Here is a 16,292-nt window from a genome sequence, read left to right as displayed (position 1 = left end):
AAAAGGACTGACGGGAATATCAACTCTTTCCCTAAGCCCTACCTCCACGTCTTCCTAAATGACTGGTTACTCATTGTAGCTTAGTTTTGATTTTGTTTTTTTAGTTTTGCTCTATTTTAAAAATTATTGGAAAAGTTGTAGAATCATTTTTCCTTTAAAGGTCTAAGAAGGATTGAGACCAGACCCTATTAAACCTAAGGGAAGAGCAAACTCTGACAGGACTTTTTCCACAGCAAAATAAGTAAGAATTCAAGGAACATTGCTAATCCCCATTACTTTGAAGGAGATAACAGAAATCCTATCAGTCATTTGCAGCATCTAACTGTGCAGCTGCTCACTGTAATTCACAACCTACATGAAGAAACCTACATATAGGTTTGTATAAATGTTATTTAGGTGTGTTTAACAGGGACCTATTTAGTTTTTCAACAGAACCATGGGTAATAAATCTGCATGAAACTGAAGTTTCCATCAGTTAAAATAGACTAACCCTCTCACAAAACATTTCTGTAAGAGAGACACAAATTCCTCCTATTCAGCAGGCAGCCATCAGAGAACTCATCTATGATGTTTAAAATTGCCTCTGCATAACTTTTTAACCTGCATTTCCCATGTCTCAGTCACTACTTTCATTACCTGGCTACATGGTATACAGTGTTTTAAAGCAGCTTCTTTTCAGCTTTAGGTGGTAAGGCAGATGGGGAAGAAAAGGGAAAGAAGTATTTTGAGAAAAAGGAACATAATTAAAGTAAAAATTAATTTGCAAAGCTATCAGATCCTGAACAAATATTACACATAGGAAAGCATGATACAATTTAGGAAACAGTATTTAATTTATTACAAAAAACCCCAATGCCTCTGGAAGTGAACGTCAATTTGCTAACATTGTTTATGCCACACAATTTAAAGAGCTCTAAGTTTTGTTTTGCAAGCACCCTACAGTCATTTACCATTCTGTCCGCCTCTGATCTTAAAAAGACTTCCACGAGCTGAAACATCAACAAAAATGTTTTACAATTTTGTAAAAGCCTGTTCCACAAAATTTAGAGTCGAGATATACATTACTATTTGTTAATGTATTTTAGCTAAAGTATTGTAATTAACTCAAATTGATATTAGAGTTAAGAAGTGAAATTTCTCCAGTACCACAAATCTAGGTTTCCACACAGAATAAATGTGGTACGCACAAAGCTCACCCGCTCTAATTTATGGCCAGAAAGAGGACAGCAGGCTATTCAGAATATAGACTTCCTTTTTGCTTCTTATAGCCCAAAATGTGCCCCAACAGCTCCCCCTTTAGGGAGCTGCGGCAAAAGAAATTTTGGAAGACTGGTCCCTTAGTCACTCAGCTTCAAGGTCAGAACACAAAATTTATTTTGAAACAGATACTGTGCTTTACCTAACACTCCATACAAAAGTTATAAAATGATCAGGAAAAAAATCGATGATATTCTAAATATGCTTCCTAATTGCATGTAAAAAATGAAATAGCTGTTTCCACAGCTTGTGCCCTAAGTTATAAAAACAGTTCAGGTTAGTTTATAACCTGAACCTTAAGAACTCAAGTTCAGAAGAAATGTATGATGACACTACTATCCTATTACCATCATTAGTAAACATACCACATTCTGAATCTTCTTCCACTTGGCAAAGATATGAAACCAAACTATTCACAAGAACTGTTTCTTTTCTCTGCCCCTTCAGCAAAGTGAAATGTAGCACCAAATAGATCTGATAAGTGATTGGACCTTTCTTCAGTCTCCTCTTCCTAATTTTTTGAGATACCCAGAGCACTACTTTCATATTTGTCTGTGCTTCAGCTACGCAAGTTTGCATTTCTAACATAGCCATACTATGTTTTACTTCTAATCATGGACATATCTAACTTTGAGACAGTTCATTATGCCTCACAGAGTGAACAGTAATTCAGGTTTAAAAGTGGTATTCCAAACTAACATTGCACTTGAATTACAGATAAAAACATTAACTGAAAAATTAAGAGGTGAAATTCTTTTAGCAAGGGAAGTAAAATTCCTTGGTAAGCATAGAGACAATGCACGGAATCTGTTTCTTTGCATTAAAATCCTGCCGAGTTGAGCAGGACTCATACTCCGCCACTCTGCGATTTACACGAGTTAAAATCTGCATGAGTTCAAGCTTCCTTGCATGCTCCTTCAGCATCTTACACAGTGACTGAATAAACCAGGAGCCTTCAGCTGAATTCCTCCAGGAGTAGTAGCCTGTGGAAGAGAGAGATGTCAAATTGATCAGATGTAGCAGCTTCTGGTACAGGACAGGATAGCAATTAGGGGAACAATACATTGCTTCCAAAGCAATCAATGTTTTCAAATAAAACCTCCAAACCACTAACCTTTAGATTTGATAATCTCCCCAAATTCCAACTCAAAATATATTTCTAATCCTCTCAATTTTTTCTAATCTAAGAAAACTTTAAGTAGGTAGAAAATCAAAAGGCAGGAAAACTATCTTCTGCTGCAACAGCCTTAGCCATTAATCACTTACTACTACTTTACAGAGTACACGTGTATGAAGGACAGGTGACAGTACAGATGCAGCCAAGATGCAAAATGGATTTCAGTGTCACTACCTTCAGGACTACATGCATGAATTAAAGACTGGAACCTAATTCTGCTAACTGATAACCTGAAAGGAACACTAAGGGCTCTGCCACTACTGATTTTGCTTAAGGGTGCAATGAAAATAGAGTTGACCAGCAAATAACATGCTGGTGTTTATCACTCACTTCTGTATATGCATTTACAGGTATCTAATTGTTTTGTTCTCTCAGAACTAATAGTATTTTTCACTTCGTACTGTAAATTATTTGCACAGCTCAGATGAACTGAATTTATAGCAGATAAACATTTGAGGGTTTGGTACTGAGAAAAATGTATATTCAGGGCTTGGGGTTGTTTTTTTGTTTGTAGGAACTGAGAACAGCAACTACCTCAAAAAGAAATCAAATCAGGGGGTAAAAAAAACCAACTGAAATAAGAAAATTCATATTTCCATGAAAGAAAACAAATGAAGTAGTCACCCACTGACTGGATAAAACTGCAAATTGTCATTTACAGTATTAGTACAAGCTGATATATAGATGCAATTACAGGGATAAAAATTTCTTTGCCAGTTTCTCACCTGGAGCTGTAGAATATGCATACAGGAAGTCTGCTTCTACAGGTATTTTCTGACACATTGTTTCTTCTGATCCACTGTCTGCCTCAATACCAGAATCTAATTCCGTCCCTCTGCAAGCCTATTTGGGGGAAAGGAGAATGGAAAATAAAATAAAAAATAAAAGAGAAATAAAAACAGCGATCATCATCAGCTTACTGACTTTTCCCCCATTTTAAAGGCAATAATATCCCAATTTAAAAACTGCAAAAATAAGAATAATTTATATGTCACATTTCCATTAGATGACTCAGACAAAAAGTAAGATAGTAAGTTAAGATATTAAGTCAAAAGTGCATTCAGAAACTCACTAAAATATTGATTAGTGTTCAGAAAGATTTTACTTAATCCAGAGAATTAAGGTAACACAATCTCAACTATTACAAATACTGCCTACCTAACAGGGCAGACTGTGCCACTTCCAGACCTGAAGATAATCTTATTCCACAAGGAATTCCATTTAAATGAATTTTAGAAATAATTAAATTTTTTTGCACTAATAATTAATGAGAAACATTTTTTTAAGTATCCAGCTAATTTAATGATCACTGTTCAGCTGTACATCACCTGAATGAAAAAGAGCTTGGGTTTTCCTGCTAAACTTCTGCACCTGTCACCTCTGAAAAGGCTTGTTAGTGCTTTCAGTTCAAGAGGGCCATCTGTACCGTAGATGAATCCTTCATCACCATGGCTTAGCAACACGCAAACAAAACTGCTCCGCTTGCTGTGATCTTCCTCAGAAACTTGAAAGAAAAAAAAGAGAATTATCTTAACTCCTTGCAATTCCTAAAAGCTTTGAACATTTGATGCTTCCTACGTGACAGCATTCTTTAAGAACTAATTCCCATGTTCTGAAACCTTCAACCAGTTTTCACTTCTGAACAAAAGGAGCCAGCCTACTTTACTTCAGGAGGCTGGACACAGAAAACCCTGAATCAAAGGCCAACTCCACCTATTCTAAGCCACGGCCACAGAACTAGGCCAGGAACACCGTGAGGAGACAAAGAGGGTGTTCCTACAGTTGTCTCAAAGTCTGGATGGTACGCCTCGCTCAGGCAGTAACGCTCAATAGACTCGTGATCTGGATCAGACTGATGGGAAGTTCTGAGTTTTGGGAAAGGATGGGGAAGCCTTACTTCTCCTTCCAATCAGAGATGCTTCAACTAGTATGATTACACGGGAACTGAATGTAGCGTGAAAGTTGTTGCTGCTGCAGGGACCTAGGTACTAGCATTATCTCTCTCTCTCACTCTTGCCCTGCAGCAAGGTCTAGAAAGTTTTTTCAAGCCTCTGAATTTTGTAAAGACATTTAAGCGTGATATAAAGTGTTTCTAGACTTATATTTTTTTTCCATCTTGTGGTATGCAAAGAGCATAGACCAGATATTCTCTGATGTCTTTTGTTGCCTGACATTGTGGGGGTTGTACTTGAGGATCAAGGTCATTTTTTTAAATACATAAAAAGATACAAACATGGTTTAAGAAAAATGATCCAAAAGGAATTCTGAGTCGGAAAGTCAAGAAGATGCAAGAGTGTGTAGATGAAAAGCGTAACAATTCCAAAAGCTGAAGTCTTCTGTTTCGAGCTTGCCAAAACACTGAATTTCTATTCTGGAAAACTGAACTATTCAGATTTTTCTAAGCGATGCACACTCCAATCTATGGACAAGCACTACACCTAGAAAAGTCACGAAAGGCTGTTTTTCGGGAATCTCTTGTCAGGCTGCAGTCTGTAGTTTACATTGTCTATTCAGAGACCTTATACCACAGGCAAGATAGAGGCCTCTCCACTTTCAGCGACTGTCAACAGACAGGATGCAGCTATACTAATAAATTAACCATGCCTGGGAGCATTCTCTGGCATAAACATTAACTGGTACTAAAGAACTTACATCTATGTTAGGAAACACTTATATTAAAAACAAAACACTGAAACAGAAACCCAGACAACCAAACAGGATTGCTGCAGGCTAACTGGCTGTTGGGAATAATCCCTGGAACACTTTTACTGTTGAACTGTGACCTGGAACAGTCTGGGAGAGCGATGGTAGGCATAAACCACAGTCATGCCAGAGAACCTTCCAACAGTTAACTAGAATAGACTGTGTTCCAGGGCTACAGATTCCTCCAGGCACCATTTAATTTACTGGTCTAGATGTAGCCAAGTCTGAACAACACAGGACTAACACAAACAGTATTATAAAGCTCTTACTTGACAGAGGGTGTTTTGTTTCAGAAGTCAAACAAAACATGAGCTGTTTCTCTAACAAGAGTAATTCAGTCCACACACTTGCAGTTCTGGTCCCTTGACCAGACGCCCCCCCACCAGCGCAGAACACCTCTTGGGCCACACCACTAAGGATATAGCACAGAACCCCTCTACCCAATTAAGCAGGCTTCTTTCCAACTCACAGAGCTTCAGTGATCCCAGGGTCAGAATATAAATCAGTCTGCATTTAAGTTTCAGCCTTTTTTCCAGCCTTCTTTAGAAGATGAGAAAGGATATGGAGACAACAGTCATGGCACAAAAGATGGAGAGACAGCAAAGATGAATAAACATAGAAACTATGATGTCATCCTTAGCAATAAACCACTGGTAGGTGTGAAATATCATCTAAAAGAACCATGGAAGAGGAGATGTGAGGGACAGAGATGTATCTGGAAATAGTAGTTGATTTAATACACACATTGAACATATTATTACTTACCATTTTTCAATAGTTTAAAAATGTCCCCGCATGAAAGATCATTGCTGATCTTTATTTTGTATCCCAACTTCATAAAAACTTCTCTGACACTTGCAGCATCTGCATCTGTACCCGAACGGGGTAACATCCCTATACATAAGAGAAATGTATTATTTTTTATATGATATAGATATTATGGTCTGAGCCAAATTATCTTCTCACTTATACCTGTATCAGTCTGGAATATTCCAGATCCATTCTAACAGAAAAAACATTGCACTGTTACACATGCATACCATCGCCCACCCTCGGAACCCGTATTGTAGATTTATCTACTCCTTATTTTTATATCTACCTTTCTATATAAAGATGTAAAAAAGGATTTAATTTGCAAAACAGAAATCATGACTAAAAGGTAAGATGGTCTTGTACTGCCCATCAATTTTTCTCCCCATTACTGCTATACCCTAACGTGTTCCCTCTACACATATTTGGAAGAATGCACTGAAATGAATCACACCCATTCAAACCACTTAATTTTAGATTGCAATCAAAATTGGTCTGCATATTTAATTTTGAAGAATACATGCCACTAATTTATCTAAAGTAAGGAAAAAATTTAAAAATTCAAAAGTGGTACCAGTCTGTCTGTGGAAGTTCTTATTGTTTATTATTACACATTCCCCCATCTCTGGATAATCCATTCTGTAACTGTAGTCTGGCAGAATTTCAGAGGCCATAGACTTGCTAGCAGGTAGGTTCTTTCTGTATAGAAATCAGACAAACTTTAGGTGTTAAATTTCTGATCTCTCTTCTCTACCTTTGAAACAATTTTAGAAAAACCAGTGAAACTGGTAAGGTTTGTTGCTTGTTCCCTAGAAGCTTCCTCAGCAAGTTTGCCAATGACACCAAGCTGAGTCATGTGGTTGATACTCTAGAGCAAAGGGATGCCATCCAGAGGGACCTAGACAAGTTTGGAGAAGCGAGTCCCTGCAAAGCTCATGAAGTTCAACAAGGCCAAGTGTAAGGTCCTGCATCTGGGTCGGGGCAATCCCAAACATGGATACAGGCTGGGGGATGAGTGGATCAAGAGCAGCCCTGCAAAGGAGGACCTGGAGGTATTGGTGGATGAAAAATTGAATATGAGCTGGCAATGTGCGCTTGCAGCCCAGAAAGCCAATTGCATCCTGGGCTGCATCAAAAGAAGCATGGCCAGCAGGTCAAGGGAGGTGATTCTGCCCCTCTACTCCACTCTTGTGAGACCCCACCCGGAATACTGAGTCCAGCTCTGGGGCCCCCAGCATAAGACAGACAGCTTAAGCAGGCCCAGAGAAGGTCCACAAAGATGATACTAGGGCTGGAGCACCTCCCCTATGAGAACAGGCTGTGAGTAGGGGTTGTTCAGCTTGGAGAAGAGAAGGCTGAGGGAAGACCTTATAGCAGCCTTCCCGTACTTACAGGGGACCTACAGGAAAGACGAGGAGGGACTCTTTATCAGGGAGTGTAGTGATATGATGAGGGGGTAAGAGTTTTAAACTGAAACTGGTAGATTTAGGTTAGATTAGGTAGATTTAGATTAGATATTAGGAAGAAATCCTTTACTGTGAGGGTGGTGAGACACTGAACAGGTTGCCCAGAGAAGTTGTAGATGCCCCATCCCTGGAAGTGCTCAAGGCCAGGCTTGATGAGGCTCTCAGCAACCTGGTCTAGTGGAAGGTGTCCCAGCCCATGGCAGGGGGGTTCGAACTAGATGATCTTTAAGGACCCTTCCAACCCAAACCATTCTATGATTTTAACTTATGTCTGTGAAATCAGTTGATAGATGTGATCCAAGACTGGTGAAGACTGTACTTGCCTGGAGGTTAAAATAACTAAAACTACTTTGTATAGTTACGCTCCCAAATAAAACTTTTGTTTCAAGTTCAGTAAAATGTGCACATACATAAATAATAATAATAAAGAAAAAGTGAAGATTCATTCATATTTTTAGTAATTTTCTGTGCAAGTTCTAACAACATTAGATTTTAAAGAATCAAGGAAGAATTGTGTCTAAAATTATAATGTCTCTGCACGGGAGAATATGAATAATTAGTTTAAGGAAACCAGTTAGTATATCAACAAGAAATCAGTTGAGTTTTTTTTACTATCATCTTTTGAAAGCTATGTACCTGGAGGCAAGATCAGCTCTGAGACTGTAAATCTATTCTGAATTCTAAACAAAAGTCATATTACCATTGAAATTTCACAAGTAAACATTTAAAACCTAGAAAGTGGCCAAGACACTATATGCAGCTGTAATTCTGCCTTAATGAGCAGGCCAACTACAACACCACTCATGACTCTGCAATGGCTGTCAATTTTACTCAGTCCATATATACTGAAGACAGTATGGGTTTTCTCATTTAAGCATGTGGGTAAGCAGTTACAAAATTGGGGCCCGCTATCGTATTGTATTCTACAAATAAAAAGCCTGCAACGCTCTTACATCTAATTTTCATTGAAATACTAAAAATAATGACTTCAGAAACAAATTAAGTTCCCTGAGAGAGTGTAATCTGATGACAGTGCTATACCAGCGTAACAACTAGCTGTCACCAGGAAGAACAGGTCTGCGTATCCTCCCTTCCACCCCTGTAAGTTCCCCTCACACTTATGCTTCTACACGTATAACTCTACAGCAGGCCAGCTCAGCAGCTGAACTGGCTGCCACAGGTTCAGATGAGCTCTAGAAGCAGTTCAAGGAAAGGGGTAAACATTTAGCCTAGGATGAGACAGAATTATCTTTTCAAGAAGAGCTAATTACTTGGTAATACTGTTAAGCCAAGTCTAACTCCATCTCAAGTGTTTTGCTTTTCAGTTCCTTGTACATACATATGGCCTGTTTTGTCAGACTCTATATTTTCAAAGTCAGTACCACAACTCTAATGGTTACTCCTGATTATTATAATTTACCATAATTGAAATTGTTCCTTTTCACATTATTTTTTCTGTGGCTCTTGCCTTCTGTTACAGCACAAAATTCCTCAAGACTTAAATTGAAGATTTAAACCAAAAGTACCTGACTTACCCTTTGGAACCAGGAATAGATTTTGCATCTGTCAGATCTTCCCCCGAACGTGGTCCATCTCCTGTGTCTGCCATTATGGCTCTCAATTATCAGCTTGAAAACATAAGAAAATAGAAATATGTGACAGCTAATTTTCATATGAAGTAATACCTTCAGCTTGCTTAATTTTTGTTACATTTCCTTAAAGCCTTACACAACCAGAGAGCAATTTTTTAGAATTACAGAGAAAACAGGAATGTTGGAAGGGGATATTCATACAGAATAACTTTAGCCTAGGAGTATTAGTATTGGTAGGCAAAAATTAGCATTTCTGAGTAATATCTACATATCTTGTATGTGAAAGAACATGAACTATTTTTCTAAATTACTGCATTCTAAAACAGCTCTGTGAAAAATAGTCTGCAGACCCCTGTGACCAAATGATTGAAAATGCCTACAAAAAGCAGGATAAGAGACAAACAAATCGAAAACAATCTTTAAAATATTGTAATGTCCCTACATGCACTAGTAGCATTTTAGTATTATGTATGTTGTGTCATATATGGGTATTTCCATCTCAGTAAGACAAAAACTGACATAAAAAACCAAGCAGTACAAGTTATCGGATGTGTGCAAAGACTAACATGGAAGATTAGATTTTGGGCCATAGTATTTTGAGAAATAAATGATTTCTCTGCATTCTGTTTCAGATGAAACATTGCTACATGGTGTATGTGAAGGTAATTGCCATACAAATAACATAAACCCACAACAATATAACTTTAAGTAGTTGATAAAACGAATTCCATGCTGTGGACTGCTATTTACTTTTGATCAGAACACAGAAATGATGAATGATACCAAGCTGGAAATCAATTTAAAAGCAATAAACCTCCCTCCCAATTACCTCTGTGCATGCTCATGGAACACATTACCACAAGTTACCTTTAACTCAAGATTCAAAAAAGGATTAAGCATCATAAACTTAAATCACCAGATAGGACAAAGTAATTAACGCTTATAAGTGAAATAAATGCTTAGACCTCAAGAAACAAAAAAAGCACTACAAGGCAAGAATTTTAAAGAAACTTGCTTAACAGGTATATATATAGTAAATAAAGATATATACATAACCAGACCAAGTAGTAAGATTTGCTGAAGATTCCTATTTAAGGGTTAGGTTCTGTGGCGGCAAACTATATTTGCCATCTTACACCATCGTATTATAAGCCTTTTACCTTCGTTATCTGTACTCTAGCTAGTACACCATGAACATCCATTTTCTGTGGCAGAAATTATTGATGCATCAGAAGCACTAATCTGGGTTATGTATAAACCCTCTTTCTTTCCTTGTTTCTTAAAAGACATTTACTTACATTTTTAGTGATTTCAAAAGATCTTCAAGGTTAGTGTGAATACTATTTCTTTGTATCTTAGAGCACTAATGTACTTAAGAAATCTTCTTGCTCACAAAATTATTCCAGACTTGAGAATTGTATCATGTGAATTAGCAGCACACAGGAAGTTTCCTGAAAACCAAATTACAAAAGTATCAAATAAGCTTGATAGTTTAGAAATAAAATTTCTAAAATACATTATTGCTTTATATTTTAGAAATTTGCTCTAAAGACAGTATCATGGGGCAGGAATTACAATGACCTGGATGCGTTCACCCTAACTCTGAAGTCTAATCCCTTAAAAGTTCCCTATGTAAAAAAAGACACAAAGGGCAAATTGAGTACCTAAGACCCATGGCACGACAGTGATCCAACCTTTTGCCTTATCACTGTGCAGGGAGCATTTGGATTCACAACAAAGTCCAGGCTGGAGTGACAACTGCTGTGTCCACCCAACTGTAACTGAAAAGCAGGGCTTCTCATCCCTAGGAAGTGGAAAGAATGGTTTTCACTGACAGGATCGCTGGAAATTGCTGTGCTCCAGCAGAGCCCAGCTTCCAGGACTTTCTATGCCTCTTTCAACCCTGTCCCTACCACAATCACCCTTGGCTGGTTCCCAGCTTTCCTGAGCTCTCAGCCTGACACCTCTGAACAAAACTTTATTTTGTAGGAAAACATCCAATGAGACTGACCCACAATTCTGATGCAACTCATGGTGTTCCTTCTTGGATTCCTTTCCTTTAATGGCAAAAGGCAGGCCAGAAATAACATTGGCCTGTTGCTTGATGAGAATGGTCACCTCACAAGCAAGGACGTAGACAAGGCAGACATGTTTAATGCTTTCTTCACCCAGTCTTCAACACCAATGATGGGCTCCGGAACCCCCAGAGCCCTGGGTTAGAGAACCATGACTGGGAATTATAAACTCCTAATCAACCCTGAACTTGTGCAGGACTTGCTGCTCCAGCTGGATCCCTATAAGTCAATGGGGCCCGATGAGATTCATCTGAGGGTACTCAAAGGGCTGGCTGATATCATAGCAAGACCTCTCAATGATTTTTCAGTGCTCTTGGGAATCTGGAGATGTCCCAGTTGACTGGAAGCTGGCATACGTTGTCCCAATCTTCAAGACAGGCAACAGGGATGACCCCGGTAACTATAGGCCTGGCAGCCTCACTTCTGTGCCTGGCAAAATTCTGGAGATTATTATTTTGAGAGTTATTGAAAAACATCTGAAAGACAATGCAGTCACTGGTCCCAGCCAGCACAGGTTCATGAGGGGAAAGTCCAGCCTGACAAACTTGATTTCTTTCTGTGAGAAGGTTACCCACCTAGTTGACCAAGGGAAGCCAGTCAATGTAATCTTTTTGGATTTCAGTAAAGCTTTTGATACTGTCTCTCACAGTATCCTCCTGGACAAAATGACCAGCATACAGCTTGATAAACACATAATGCAGTGGGTGAGCAACTGATGGGTTGGGCTCGAAGGGTTATCATAAATGGGGTTACATCAGGCTGGTGGCTGGTCACTAGCAGGGTTCCACAGGGATCTATCTTGGGGCCGGTACTCTTTAATCTCTTTGTAAACGACCTGGATACAGGACTGGAAGGAACACTAAGATTACTGACAACACAAAATTGGGAGATTGGTGTTGACACTCAGAGAGACCCTGCAGAGAGATCTAGACAAATTAGAGAGCTCAGCAATCAACAACTGTATGAAGTTTAACAAGGGCAAGTGCCAGATTTTACACCTGGAGCACGGCAGCCCTGGATGTACAGACATACTGGGGAACGAGAGGCTGGAGAGTAGCTCTGCAGAGAGGGACCTGGGGGTTCTGCTCGATGGCAAGTTGTACGTGAGCCACCAGTGTGCCCTGGCATCCAAGAGGGCCAACCGAGTCCTGGGGGCCATCAAGCACTGCATTGCAGCTGGTCGAGGGAGGTGATTGTCCTGTTCTGCTCTGCGCTGATGTGGCCTCACCTTGAGTACTGTGTGCAGTTTTGGGACCCACAGTGCATTAAGGATATAAAGCTACTCGAGAGTGTCCAGAGAAGGGCCAGGAGGTTGGTGAAGGTTTTAGAAAGGAAACTGTACAAGGAGCAGCTGAAGTCACTTGGTTTGTTCAGCCTGGAGAAGAGGAGACTGAGGGGAGACCTCATCTCTGTCTGCAGCTTCCTCACAAGGGGAGGAGGAGGGGCAGGCGCTGATCTCCTCTCTCTGGTGACCGATGATAGGACCCAAGAGAAAGGCAGGAAGGTGTGCCAGGGAAGGTTTAGGTTGGATATTAGGAAAAGGTTCTTCACCAAGAGGGTGGTGGAGCACTGGAACAGGCTCACCGTGGAGGCAGTCACAGCACCAAACCTGATAATATTCAAGCAACACTTGGAAAATGCCCTTAGAGTTATGGTGTGAATTTGGGGTTGTTCTGAGCAGGGACAGGAGTTGGGCTCAATGATCCTTGCAAGTCCTTTCCAACTCAGGACATTCTATGATTCTTCTGCAGAAGCACTATGTGCAGAAGCACAACCCAAACCCTTCACTGTGGCTGGGCTAAATCAGAGAGGCAGGCAAAAGGGTAACTTTCTTCCGTTTGTTGTCTGCCAACAGTATTGAAGAACCACACCATATAAAAAAGGCACAGTATCACGTGGCAACACCATTATCGAGACTTGTCAGCAGGTGTACTGTGAGCAGTGTAGCCATGTCAGCACAAAATTCAACTTCTGCTAGAAGCTCAGGTGTTTAGCCCAGCTGCCTGTCACTGTGAAGATCTGCAGTGCCAGTGCTGCACATATCTGAACCAGCTACTGTAAACTAGTAAATGTGTGCCTGCATGAGCTGTGGTCACCTCCTGTCTGTCACACGAGCCAGCCTGGGCTACCAGTAACTGCTTAGAGAAAGACTCAGCTGAAGTACAAGGAAAGCTCTGGCCAACAGATGAGACCTTGGAATCATTAGGGAGGGTAAGCAGATCATTAGGCTGCCTTAGGTTCACATCAGGTGTGTTCCAACCAAACTGCTGCATCCCATTAGGGACTGGTTTTAGTAAACTGGTGGGAATAAAACTGGTGCACAGCAGCAGAATTAAGTAGGCAACCTGGATACCTAACAGTCTGAGACCACTGAATGCTTCCCCAACACAAATGTTAATGCTTGTTAAAGTAAACAATAAGAAAGATCCTCAACATTTAAGTGATCTTAATTTAAGACTTATCTCCTTGACCCTTTTGTAACCTCAGAACTTAAAATGTTAAAACTGCTGTCCTTGATCCAATGCCAAAAAAAAATGACATTTGAAGAAGTGGCTAGCAACACCTACAATTACAACGAACTACAGGACTTTGTTTCTAAAAAAATTAAAACACATTTTGTAATACCATATCACAAAACTATTTTGTACTAAAGCCTTTGCAAGCCTAGCTCACAGTCTAAAATTTCAATTGTTTAATGAAGTGGTAGAGCTTACTACATTCTACTGCATCACGACTGGAGCTTGTCCAAGATCCTTTACAGAAGCTAGAGAGATAGTGAAGAAAAACTGGGTATAATACATCAGGTAATTAAAATATGCATGCTTTATCTTCAGAACAGAATTTGTAACTCACCTCTAATAGCCACCAATTTCTGAGCACCTTAACGCACCAAGTCACTTACACTTCTTTAAAGAACAAAAGACATCCACAGAGAGATATCTGTTTTATTGCCAAACATTCAAATGCACATGTTAATCAGCAGTATGTTCCCTGCTTTAAAGCACTGGTCAGGGTAACAGCAACACTCTCTGAAGGACGGTGCCGATTCTAACAGACTACTAAAAATTGCCTCATCTTGGTTTAGGTAATGCAATGATGTCATGTTCTGTCAAGCAGAATACACATTTCCTCGTGGAGGATGATCTCATGGTGTTAGGGATCGGGGGGCGGGCAGGAAGTCAGGGCAGTGCATTAAGAATTTAATTTAAAATTGTTATTCTGCTCCTTGATAATCTCTTCTCCGAAAGCTTAGGTAAGGAAACTTAACAAGCAAATAGCTTAAAAGAGCAACAGCAGATATAAAGATTATGCTATGATGACCTTTACAGGTAGTAAGTAAAAAAAATAAAGTGGTTCAAAAGGGTCAAAAACTATGCTCAGCAAATTATCAAAAATGCCTAAAGTCTCTCTATATAGCAATGAAAGCAAAAATATATTTTGCCTTCTCTAAATGCAATTGTTTCAATGCTTTTGTTTTGTCAGGAAAAAGATAAATAAAACAATGGTTTTTTTACTCCATTCCAGCCTGGATTTACTTATTCTATCTCAACCTAATGAAAATACATTCACATCATCATATACCACCACTGCCATGAGAATCATCAAATTTCTTTTCAAAGTAATATTTACTTCAATTGTGAACCACACAAGACAAATGAATGATACGGTGACAAAAATAACACCAAAGCTTCTCAGACAGAGAAGGAAGCAAATAACTGAATTGTGTCTAGTTACCAACAGTATCTTGAACTATGCAAACCACAGGAGGCAAGACAACACATGTTCAGTATATGCCAGCTGCTATAAAGCAACGATTGTAGCAGTATTAAAATACATATCCAAAACAGAAACCAGTGTCATAAATCATGTCCTTAAAGATTAGAAAAGGGCAGTTTTCTACCTCGCATGACTGCAAGTGAAAATGTCAAGCATTCAAAGAAGGTATTTTATGTACATAAATATATACATGTCACATTGTGATACTAATGTAGACACACAAATGAGGAATTTTCCATTCTACAGTGTATGATAACTGATAATTATCTAATTAGTAACACAAGGAACACATAGAAGCTGACTGTATAAAAAACCTAAACCCATCTGAAATACACCATTACGTTTTCTATGTGGCATTATCCCACTATTAAATACCACTATCACTGAAGAAAGCATGCCAACCCTGTGACAGCCCTTCACATTACTTCTAGTCTGGACGTGATTGTTGGAAAGCTCTGACGCTTGTTGGAAAGCACTCTGGTCTTCCAAAAGCAAACAGACTTTTAGTTAGTCAGCATTAATCTGCAAAATCAGCAAGACCTGAATTTAATCTGAGAGTAGATAGCACTCCCCCTTATACCTATTAACCACATCACCACTGCAACAAATATTAAGGAGCCTGGAGGCTGTTAAAGGCAAGGTGTGTTATTTTCAAACCTACCAACTGACAAGAAGCGGATAATTAAGGAACAGAATTACCAGCTGGAGGGGAAAAGACTAGATTACCAGTACTACCTTTCAACGTAGCAGGGACCAGACCGATAACAACTTGGACAGGGCCTTTTACATGCTATAAAAGCTAACGCCAGTGTCCGAAAGGGTCCCAAGCATGCTTTCCGTGCAGTGGGGCAGGATCAGTACAACAAAGGCAAGCGTGCGTGCCGTCGCCCCTGTGACCCTCGCCTTGGGACGAGCCCTCCCCTCCCAGCTACCGCACACTCGCTCTTTGTTAGCAGCCGGGGCGCTGCAAGGCCATTTTTCACATGAGGATTAACCCGCCGCATCCAATGCTTTATTTTGGTAGATCCACATGCAGTTTCAGGCCCCACGTTTCCAGTTCGTTAACAGTCTCTCGGAGAGACACCGGAAAGCAGTTTAAAGCACTTTTCTCTTTTTTAATTTTCTTCTGTTTAGTCAGCTTCTCCACAAAAACAGGCTTAAATGAGCAAATAGCCTGCCTCAAGCTTCTGGGTATCGAAGATAACTTAACAGCGAAGCCCCCGCGCTCCCCGCCCAGGGAGGGGGACGCGGGGAGCGGTGGGGCGGCGCCGCGGGCGGGAGGAGAGGCGCTGCGGCGGGCAGCGGGGTGCCACCGGCCCCCAGCCACTAACCGCCCCGCCGCCGCCGAACCAGCTGCGGGAAGGCGACGCTCCGCGGCTCCGGGCGAGCAGCGGCTCCCTTCCCCCAGCCCCGGGGTGTGGGGAGGCTCCCGCTC

The 16,292-nt window shown here is 40.2% G+C and overlaps 1 protein-coding gene across 3 annotated transcripts in view; it reads right to left on the bottom strand.

Moving 5' to 3' along the window:
* Positions 1 to 809: 809 nt before the first annotated feature.
* CASP3 (caspase 3) overlaps positions 810 to 16,292 on the bottom strand; it is a 15,713-nt gene continuing 230 nt past the window's right edge. The window contains exons 1-8 of one of the 3 annotated variants that reach the window (XM_064449638.1): positions 13,934 to 14,027; positions 10,304 to 10,456; positions 8,949 to 9,041; positions 6,522 to 6,646; positions 5,903 to 6,031; positions 3,763 to 3,938; positions 3,160 to 3,277; positions 810 to 2,240 (exon numbers count right to left, since the gene is read on the bottom strand). In XM_064449638.1, the coding sequence (XP_064305708.1) occupies positions 2,014 to 2,240; positions 3,160 to 3,277; positions 3,763 to 3,938; positions 5,903 to 6,031; positions 6,522 to 6,646; positions 8,949 to 9,022 (849 nt within the window). In that variant the 5' untranslated portion in view covers positions 9,023 to 9,041; positions 10,304 to 10,456; positions 13,934 to 14,027 and the 3' untranslated portion in view covers positions 810 to 2,013. Of the gene's footprint in view, positions 2,241 to 3,159; positions 3,278 to 3,762; positions 3,939 to 5,902; positions 6,032 to 6,521; positions 6,647 to 8,948; positions 9,042 to 10,303; positions 10,457 to 13,933; positions 14,028 to 16,292 lie in introns of those variants that run through there. The other 2 variants (XM_064449637.1, XM_064449639.1) reach the window with 2 other exon arrangements.

Source organism: Phalacrocorax carbo, chromosome 4 (assembly GCF_963921805.1).
Source record: "Phalacrocorax carbo chromosome 4, bPhaCar2.1, whole genome shotgun sequence".
NCBI classification, from domain to species: Eukaryota; Metazoa; Chordata; class Aves; order Suliformes; family Phalacrocoracidae; genus Phalacrocorax; species Phalacrocorax carbo.
This window is presented reverse-complemented; position numbering and strand designations above follow the sequence as displayed.